The sequence below is a fragment of the Pseudorca crassidens genome, chromosome 3, assembly GCF_039906515.1.
Source record: "Pseudorca crassidens isolate mPseCra1 chromosome 3, mPseCra1.hap1, whole genome shotgun sequence".
NCBI lineage: Eukaryota > Metazoa > Chordata > Mammalia > Artiodactyla > Delphinidae > Pseudorca > Pseudorca crassidens.
This window is the reverse complement of record NC_090298.1, coordinates 52,826,359-52,837,304: the sequence shown is the minus strand read 5'-3', so window position 1 is coordinate 52,837,304 and position 10,946 is coordinate 52,826,359. Positions and strand designations below refer to the sequence as shown.

At 36.8% G+C, this 10,946-nt stretch overlaps 1 protein-coding gene across 8 annotated transcripts in view; it reads right to left on the bottom strand.

Moving 5' to 3' along the window:
• Positions 1–1,864: 1,864 nt before the first annotated feature.
• The window catches only part of SREK1 (splicing regulatory glutamic acid and lysine rich protein 1), a 53,178-nt gene continuing 44,096 nt past the window's right edge, over positions 1,865–10,946 (bottom strand). For 7 of the 8 annotated variants that reach the window (XM_067730846.1, XM_067730848.1, XM_067730849.1 and 4 more), the window contains 2 exons: positions 4,897–5,041; positions 1,865–3,812 (listed from right to left, as the gene is read on the bottom strand). In XM_067730846.1, the coding sequence (XP_067586947.1) occupies positions 3,663–3,812; positions 4,897–5,041 (295 nt within the window). In that variant the 3' untranslated portion in view covers positions 1,865–3,662. The remainder of the gene's footprint in view (positions 3,813–4,896; positions 5,042–10,946) is intronic. The other variant, XM_067730847.1, reaches the window with a different exon arrangement.

Sequence of the window (10,946 nt, the reverse complement as noted above, 5' to 3'; positions counted from 1 at the left end):
ATTCACCCACAAACCCAAGTTTAAGTAGGGAAGTGAATTTTATTTTAAAAGATTATTTTATTACATTTATACTCGACTCCTGCTTCCAGAAATATCATTTAGCCCTTTGAGAGCACTAACTTCTGAGATTTGAAAATAAACAATTTAATTTTAAATGACTATTACATTAGTAAATAAACATGAGAACATCTAAGTATATAGGCAGTGAATTTTTTTAAAAAAATATTTAAAACACATAAGGAACATAATTACTTTGTGGAAACAGCTCTACTTCATAACTTACCCAGTTAAAACCAGATACTATCTTCCAATGAAAATATAAGAAATGTCCCACTGAAATGTTACTTAATGCATCCCTCAAAAAGAATTCATTTTAACTGCTAATTCAACTACTAAAGATTTAAACCAAATCATACTATTCCAAATAGGTTTTTAAAAAACTTTTAAAAGCCATTAGTATATATTATAATCCTTAAATTTGAATAATATCTTCAGTTGAGACCAGATTTGGCTCAAGGTGTTTTTTTTTTTTTAATTTCAAAGGTAGCAACCTATATATAGGAATGAATGAGCATCCTGAAGATGACTAATACCACAAAAGAAATTATTTTCTTGACAAAAAAAAAAATTGATTCTAAATGCCGGTTTTTACTTTTAATTGAGGCATGTCAAAATTTAAGTCTCTATGATACTTCTAAAGATCAACACAGCATATACTGAACCCCTTGGAAAAAATGATTCTAAACAGAAAAATCACAAGCTGACTAGTGTGTTCGTAACTATAAGTTAATTAGATTCAATGGAAAATAATGAGATAGCTGTGGAAGTTGAGGGTTTTATACTTGTTTCCTCACATGAAACTGGCTAGCTTATGAAGGACCATCTTTTATTACCAGTTAAGTGCACAATGCTGAAAAGCAAGAACAAGAGGACCAAGAGAATTTGTCTAGAATGATGAATAGCAACTACAATTTAAGGAACAGAATGTACTCGCTATATAATCAAGATGAAAAAGATAATTTACAGAAGGTATTAAGTGTAAAATGGCTGTCTTCTTGGCCTTACCTCAAGTTTTCCTGACAATATCTACCTGGGATGAAAGAGACAGTTTTAAAGAAATAAAAAAATACCTTACAAGAAAAAAATAAAAGAAAACATATCAGCTCTTAAAAGTGAACAAAGAGAAAAAGATGTCTCTCTCTCTCTGTCTTACACACAACACACACACACACTCACACACTCCCTCCTTCCCTCCAGTACCTCTAGACCCTAGAAAGCTTTGCTTCCATAAGCCTGTTTAAGAAAATGATTTCACTTTCTCCGGACCTCTTGTATTCCTATTCATGCCCAATTTTTATAAATCAGTGTCTGTTAAGATTAGTATGACTGTTTTAAAGATGAATAAACCTCATCAAGAAAAATAACTGGCAGCAGGAACCAAATAACTATGTTAATTACCAACATAAAAAACATTTAATAGAGTCCAGAGTACAAGAAAATACTCAAACTTTAAATGATGGCTTTACACACCACACAAACATGCACTCTCCATATCAAAACAATTTCTATGCCAGCTAAAACAAGAACAGGACAAACCTAAGATGCTGTTTTGAAATGCATGAACAAATACTTTCCTCTAAAATATGTAGCTTTATTAGAGAAACAGTACTAAAAATAACAAAGATTCAAACAACATTTGCTCTATTCTACTTACATATCATAAATAAGAAGCTTTGATGCAAGACACACACACTCCTTCACAATCTTTCCATATACACCCAAGCATTCTTATATCAAAATAAGCTGTTTACCAGCCAACCGTATGTGGTTGAATGATTAAAATGACCATCTATACTTTACATAGTAAAGCATTTTCAAAAATTTTAATGTACACAGTGAAAAAAAGGAAAAAAAGAAACAGTAATTCTGAACACATGAGGAGTAATTAAGCAGCTTCATAATCAAACCAGGCTTCATTACTTGCAATAAGGGCAATTCTTTCCATTCTTCACCAAATACTTAAATTTCAATAGTATTAACATTAAAAGAAAACGCAAGTTGAAACCAAGTAACTGATGTGCTACTCAGCTTTTTAAATCTATAAGTAACTCTTCCCATGAGGTAAGGCAACTGAGTAATTTGATTGTATTAGACTGCATTAAACTAATTATACTTGATTTTTTAAATAACATGCTAATTAAAAGGTATAACTTTTGGAAATACAACAATGAAAAGAGTTCTGAAACTATGAGTTGTGTTCTGGGGGAAAATATTAGCAATGTTGTCATTTTACTACTTGCATACTTTCTGCAAAAAGTGTGCCTAACAATGTCGGATGACCTATATTTTAAGCTTAAGTAAACACATCCTTACACATAAGACAAACTCATATGTTCTCCTTTAAGTACAATTTCTGCACATCATTTATGAGAAGATGATTGAGAGGTAATAATTAAGGCCATCCAATGTAGACAACTAAAGCGTTCTGCTTTAAGTAAAATAAGAACATGCTGCTTCATTTTCAATTATCACAGTATGAAACTGATGGTCCCAAAACTGCATTGCTGTTTTAAGCTCTAAAGTCATTCTTGAAAACACACTTCCCTCTCATATTAAGTGAACCAAGTAAGAAGCTCTTCTGACATACCACTTTCACACTTCTCTATGGGAGGGAATGGAATATCCATCTAAATTCCATATGAATTGAGAATGACTAGTCCATATAAAATTCTAGAAAACAGTATACCACATTGTAGAAGGCACTAAAGCTTCAGCTTGTGCTCCCATAGCCCATTTTGAAAACCCAGTTTTCTTATTATAAATGGCACCTTTGCCACCTACAACTGACAACACACACTGTGATACTGTTCATAATAAGCCTGGAAATGTCAAAAGAGTTCAAAAAGAAATGGTTACTTTGTGGGAAGACCCAATGATTCTGAACACTGAATACTAATATATTATTAGTATTCAACACAGTTGTTCTTCCTTTTGAAAAAGAACAGTAGCATGCATTGTCAGCTGGTTTTTAATCCACTCATGTAAGCAACTTTAATCTGTAAAACTATTTTAAAGAAAAACTGCTGTCCTAAACAGTGAGCAAAAGAAAACACAATAGTGAGAATTTAACACAATCACTGTAAATCCTGTGAAGTCAATGTTAAAACTTCTTACATACTCCGCACTTACAAGGGTGTGTATATATTTGCACCAATTTCAAGCACATCATCAATCTGTAATATACTGAAATTAAAAAAAAAGTAAAACAATACAAAATCAGTTACTAGCATTTTTTAAAAGAGCCTCCAATGCTTATCTCCAGTCTTTAATGGATAGTACAAATTTAGATCTTTAATGTCCCATTTATTTTAATGGTTCTTCGCAAACACTTAACAAACCACATGACAAGTGTGTCAGCCACCATGGAAATGCACAGCTTTTAGAAGATGAGGAGTTTGGGTAACACCTGTTATTTTCACGATGTCCATGCTTTATTTTCTTACTCAGTAACAAGATGGCCACAAAGTCACCTAACAACTAAAAAAGCTGTTAGCTCATATCTTTATGCTCTACTGGATTTCTTCACTGTTTAACATCTTGTTGAGAGAATTCAAAGCTTTGGATTCTATTCCAGCGTGTGTTTAGAGGTGCATTTGTAGGTCCTATACTGCTTCTGTTTTGGTAGAGAGGTTTTCTTCATTTGGTTGACAATTCCCATTTTGCTGTACTTTGTTTTCCTCAGTCCTTTGTGCATCCTTGTCATCTACTTCTTTTCCCACACTTGAATCTGGTTCTTTATTGTGCTCCTTCTCCTACAATGAATATTTAGGTATACATTTAATATTTTTCTCAAGACTTGTCTGCTACTACATCTAGTTCTGGCTAAAACTATCTTTTGTGAATTAGTCAAACTGGGTGTTATCTCTCATTACATCTTCATATAAATAGTATATACAAACGTATCAATATGTCCTTTGTACTTCTAATAAAAGATAGGACAATCTATGGAGATTAAGTTAGAACAAAATAGGTAAATAGAAACTCTAGGAAAGAATTCAACAAACGTTGCTGACTGACTTGAAAGGTGGAACTGATCGGCTGAAAGTAAAACAGTTCCCATAGATGCCAGGACAGATTTGTAATCTGGATACCAAAGAAGCAAAAACAAGGGAATGTAGAAAAGGAAATCACTATTCCTCCTACCAAAGACTGTTTAAGAACAGTCCAAATTCAGCTCTCAACTTAACGGAGAATTAAATGAGAACATGTGGAACAGTGCCTGGAATGTATTAAGTGCTCAGGAGATATTATCAATGTTACTTACAATGATGATAAACCTCTATCAGTATGGGAATAAATAAGACTGTAAGATAAAAGCTTCAGAACTCATAACTGATTTCCAAACACAAATATACTTACCAGTATAATAAGGGAATTAACCTAATTCACAAGTACTTAAAATATTTTATCAAAAAAAATAAATGGAGGAAAACAAAACAAAAACCCTTACCTGGTGGAATTTGGTTTTCCATTAATTATTCTAATTCAACAAACCTAACTTTGGTATATATTACAAAACCAATGATAACATCACCTGTCAAATTTGCTAAAACAAATATAGTGAGGAAAATGGCAACAAGTAAAAATATTCCAGTACATAGTTAAAATTTTTATTGTATGCCATTCTGTGATTCTCTAAAATAAGGAATGCAATTGTTTACACTAGTAAACATTACATTAATTAGTTATCTTCAAAAATTAGGTTAAAAAACTACCAATTTAACAAATAGCACCAAAAACATACAAGGCACTGGTAGTATAAAATTACCTCTATGCAATAAAGAACAATCTCAAACATTAATTATTCAAACCCTAAACACTGAACGACTTTCTTACTTTAAGTGAAGTATTGTTCTTCTCCACCTTTTCCTTCCCATCTCTGTCATTACAACTCTTTCTTGTAGAGGCTGAACGTTCTCTCTCTCTTCTTTCACTGATGTGGTCCCTTTCTTTTTCTCTCTTTTTATCCTTCTTATTTCTGCTATAAGAATATTAATAATATGTCATTAACTTCTAAAACAGTAAACACCCACTATAATGTTGACAAAATATTCTTACCTAACATTAATGCACTGTAAACAAGCGTATCAGTAACCTGGTGGACCAAATAACATAAATGAGTCCTGTAGCCCACCTAACTCCACCCCACACCCAGTTAATTTTTTCGACACACAAGTCATTACCGCAGAGGCCACCAAGTGTTCACATAAAACACAATTCTGTATTATCAATTTCTTAGTTTTGAAACATTCAAGGTTTATTTATCTACTGTAATCAGGATAAAACAAAACAAAATATATAATATTTTTTTACCCATCTTTTCAAAGTAAAAAATGAATAAACAGAAAAGAATAAAAATGATAAAGAATCAGATATGGCTCTCAGGTAAGGCTGAATGACTTCTAGGAAAACATGGAACTTCAAATAACCAATTATGCCATGTGCCCTCCCCTCTCATTCACAATTACAAAAAAGGCCCATCCACCAATTCAAGAGCAAACATTAAGCAGAAGATGGAATGAACAAGTTCCATTTGTAAAAATTACATATCCTTAAAATTAGAGGGAAAAAAACGATGCATTTCCTATCAGAAGCATAACAGACACCTTCTATTCAAAATAATTAGCCTTAATATGGAATTCTAAACCTTTTTGTCTTAATTATGAATATTTTAAAAATAAACACAAAGACCAGGGGAACAAATAAAAACACTTAGGAAACAGACCCAACCAAGTACCTATGAAAATTCAATAAAACAAAGGGGTGGCATCTCAAATCACTGGGGCAAAGTTTGTCTTTTATAAATAAAAGACTTGGGGACAACTGGATTATTATTTGGAAACAGACAAAACTGGGTCCATATCTCATTCACATAAATAAATAAATAAATCCAAATGGATTAGAGACCTAAATTTTTTACATGAAACAATACAAGTACTAGAAGAAAACATGAATAAATTTATTTCTAACTTGAGTGAAGGGGAAGATTTTTTTAGCCATAAATAAAATTCCAGGTACGATAAAATAAAAGATTCATTAGTATGCCTACATAAACTTTTGCAAAGCAAAAAAACAAAACAAAAACCACTACTAGCATATTCAAAAGAAAAATACATTTACTACATTATTTATGTACGTATATCTTTATATACAACTCTTAAAGCCAAGGAAACAACTACATCAAAAAGAATGAGATTCTTGGGACCTTCCTGGTGGTGCACTGGTTAAGAATCCACCTGCCAATGCAGGGGACACAGGTTTGAGCCCTGGTCTGAAAAGATCCCACATGCCACGGAGCAACTAAGCCCGTGCACCACAGCTACCGAGCCTGAGCTCTAGAACCCGTGCTCCACAACAGGAGAAGCTGCCGCAATGAAAAGCTCGCACACCACAACAAAGAGTACCCCCCCCTCGCCACAACTAGAGAAAGCCCACGTGCAGCAACAAAGACCCAAAGCAGCCAAAAATAAATAAATAAATTTATTTAAAAAAAAAAAAAAAGAATGAGATTCTTAGGCATAAATTTAACCAAAAAGGCAAAAAATTTGCTGAAAAGAAATAAAGACATAAATAAATGGAAAAACATCCCATGTTCTTGGATCAGGAGACTTAGAGTTAAGATAACAATAGTATCCAAAGTGATCTACAAATTCAATGCAATCCCTATCTAAATCCCATTGGCACTGCTGGCAGAAAAAGTAAAACCCATCCTAAAAACCACAGGATCTCCAGGGACATCAAATAGCCAAAACAATCTTTAACAACAAAATTGGAAGACACACAATCCCTGGTTTTAAAACTTACTACAAAACTACAGGAATCAAAACAGTGTAGTACTGGCATAAGGAGAGACTTACAGACCAATGGAAAAGACAGAAATATATGGTCACATGTATGGTCAAATGATTTTTGATAAGGGTGCCAAGACCCATTCAATAGGGAAAGGACAAGCTTTTCAACAAATGTTGCTAGGAAAACTGGACATCCGCATGCAAAAGAATGAAGTTTTAGACTCTTACCTTACACCATATGTAAAAATTATCTCATAATGGATCAAAGACCTAAATATATAAACTAAAACTGTAAAACCCTTAGAAGAAAACACAGGGGAAAATCTTCATGACACTGGTTTTGGCAATGATTTCTTGGCTATGACAGCAAAAAGCAATGAAAGGAAAAAAACAGATAAATTCGAATTCATCAAAATTAAAAAACTTTTGTGCATCAAAGGATACTTACTCAAAGAAAGTGAAAACACAACCCACAGTATAGGAAAAAAATACATGGAAATCATATTATCTGGTAAGGGATTAACAACCAGAATATAAAGAACTAAAACTTAACAAAAAACCAAATTATCTAATTCAAAATGGGCAAAAGACTAGAATAGACATTTCTCTGAAGTAGATACACAAATGGTCAATAACCACATGAAAAGATGCCCAATATCACTAATCATTAGAGAAATGCAAATCAAAACCTTAACAAGATACCATTACACACAGACAATAACAAGTGTCAGTGAGCATGTGGAGAAACTAGAACACTTGTACATTGCCGATGGGAATACAGAATAATGCAACCACTTCAGAAAACAATTTCGCAGTTTCTCAAGAAGATAAAGAGAGGATTACTATATGACTCAGCAATTACAACTCCTAGGTATAGAAACAAAAACATGTCCACATCAAAAGTTGTACACAAATGTTCATAGCAGCATTATTTATAACAGCAAAAAAATGGAAACAATACTAAATGTCCATCAACTAATGAATGGTTAAACAACAAAACCTGGTTTTATCCATAGTGGAATATTATTCACCCCTAAAAAGGAATGAAGTACTGATTAATGCTACAATATGCATGAACCTTGAAAATGTTACATTTAGTCAAAGAAGTCAGATACAAAAGACCGCACAGGGACTTCCCCAGTGGCGCAGTGGATAAGACTCCATGCTCCCAATGCAGGGGGCCCGGGTTTGATCCCTGGTCAGGGAACTAGATCCCACATGCATGCTGCAACTACGATTTCGCATGCCACAACTAAGGAGCTGGTGAGCTGCAACTAAGGAACCCTGGAGCCGCAATTAAGGAGCCCACCTCCCACAACTAAGACGTAGTGCAACCAAATAAGTAAATAAGTATTAGGGAAAAAAAAGGCCACACATGTTATATGACTCTATATGAAATGTCCATAACAAGCAAATCCACAGAGACAGTAAGTAGATTCGTAGCTGTAAGGAGCCATGGGGAGTAACTGCTAATGGGTACAGGCTTTCTTTCAAAGTGACAAAAAAAGTTCTGGAACTAAGCAGCAGTGATGGTTGCACAGAACTGTGAACTCTTGGGCTTCCCTGGTCGCGCAGTGGTTGAGAGTCCGCCTGCCGATGCAGGGGACACGGGTTCGTGCCCTGGTTCGGGAGGATCCCACATGCCGCGGAGCAGCTAGGCCTGTGAGCCATGGCCACTGAGCCTGCGCGTCCAGAGCCTGTGCTCCGCAACGGGAGAGGCCCACGTACCGCAAAAAGAAACAAACAAAAAAACCCTGTGAACTCTTAAGAAAAATGCAATGAAAATTACTAAAAATCACTGAAATGCACTGAGGGTGAATTTTATTTTACATAAACTACTCCTCAATTTAAAAAATAACTCAGAGGGCGCCTGCCAGCCACTGGTGGGGGACTCTGATGCCTAAGGAGACGGGGGGAACCCTAAAGTGAACCGGTAGGATGTAGGGGGACTGAGGGGGGAGGAGAAGAGGAGGGCAGACAGGATCGGCATCCCTGAGGCCGGGGAGATGAGGAGAGGCAGGGGGGAGGGACCCTCCAGAAAGAGCAGAAGAGGATGGAGGGTGATCGCCTGGCCCACTCGGGCCACGGAGCCTGCGGAGCTCCCAGGCTGGTGCCTCCCCTCCAAAGCCCCCTCCAAGCAGTTTGGGTCCTGAGGGCATAGGAGGGAGGCCGGGAGATCAGGAAAGGCAGCGAGGTGGAGCCCTCTGGAAGCAGCGGATGACTGCCACACCCACTCAGGCCCGGGGAGCCTACTGAGCTCCCAGGCCAATCCTGTCCTCCAAAACCCCCTCCAGGACGCATGGGTCCTCGGGGGCATAGGAGGGAGGCTGGGGACATCAGGAGAGGCAGGCGGGAGGGGCCCTCCCAGACTGGAGGAGCGGGAAAGGAGAGGAGGGTGTTTGCCCTGCCCACTCGAGCCCAGGAAGCCTGCTGGGCTCCCAGGTGAGGTTCCCTGCCCTCTGAGACCAGGGGTGGGGGGCACTCCTGGGCCCCTTCTGTTCCTTGGGCCTAAAAGCCAGCTCCCCACAGCCCCCAGGGCCTCTTCCAGCCCTGAGGGTCCTGAGCATTGGCCCCGCCCACCATCCAAACCTCGCCTTTGCTTAGGCCCCACCCTCCACAGCCAAGACCTCTCTCCCCCGCCTTTTTTTCTTTTTCTTTTCCCTCCTCCCCCTTTTTTACTATTGTGGTACTGATGTACCTTCCAGTTGTTGATTCATCTGTATTTTTATTTTTATATTCTTCCGAACATATCTGTTAGTTTCCTAGTCTAATTTTATTTTTTACTTTGTTATATTTATTCTTATTTTTTGGGCACCGCAGGCAGCGTGCAGGATCTTGGTCCACGAGCCCGGGGTCAGGCCAAAGCTCCTGTGGTGGGAGCTCCAAGTCCGAACCACTGCACTAACAGAATCTCAGACTCCAGGGAATATTCATCAGAGTGAGGTCTCATGGGGTTCCTCATCTCAGCACCAAGACCCAGCTCTACCCAATAGCCTACGAACTCGAGTGTTGGAAGCCTCAGGCCAAACAACCAGTATGACAGGAATACAATCACACTCATAAAAAAAAATGAGACGGCAAAAAAATATGTCACAGATGAAGGAGCAAGGTAAAAACCTACAAGACAAAATAAATGAAGAGGAAATAGGCAATATACCTGAAAAAGAATTCAGAGTAATGACAGTAAAGATGATCCAGAATCTTGGAAATAGAATGGAGGCACGGACTGAGAAAATACAAAAATTGTTTAACAAAGACCTAGAAGAACTAAAGAACAAACAGAGATGAACAACACAGTAACTGAAATGAAAAATACACTAGAAGGAATCAATAGCAGAATAACTGAGGCAGAAGAATGAATACAGCAGGAAGACAAAATGGTGGAAATAACTGCTGAGGAGGAAAATAAAGAAAAAAGAATGAAAAGAAGTAAAGACAATCTCAGAGACCTCTGGGACAACACTAAACACATCAACATTTGAATTACAGGCATCCCAGAAGAAGAAGAAAAAAAGAAAGGGTCTGAGAAAATATTTTAAGAGATTATAATGGAAAACTTCCCTAACATGGGAATGGAAATAGTCACCCAAGTCCAGGAAGCACAGAGAGTCCCATACAGGATAAACCCTAGGAAAAACACACCAAGACACATATTACTCAAACTAACAAAAATTAAATTCAAAGAAAAAATATTAAAAGCAGCAAGGGAAAAACAAAAAATAACATACAAAGGAATCCCCATAAGGTTATCAGCTGATTTTGCAGTAGAAACTGTGCAGGCCAAAGGGAGTGGCAGGATATACTTAAAGTGATGAAAGAGAAAAACCTACAACCAAGATTACTCTACCCGGCAAGTATCTCATTCAGATTCGATGGAGAAATTAAAACCTTTACAGACAAGCAAAAGCTGAGAGAATTCAGCACCACCAAACCAGCTTTACAACAAATGCTAAAGAAACTTCTCTAAGTGGGAAACATAAGAGAAGAAAAAGACCCACAAAAACAAAACAATTAAGAAAACGGTAAAAGGAACATACATATCGATTATAACCTTGAATGTAAATGGATTAAATGACCTAACCAAAAGACACAGAC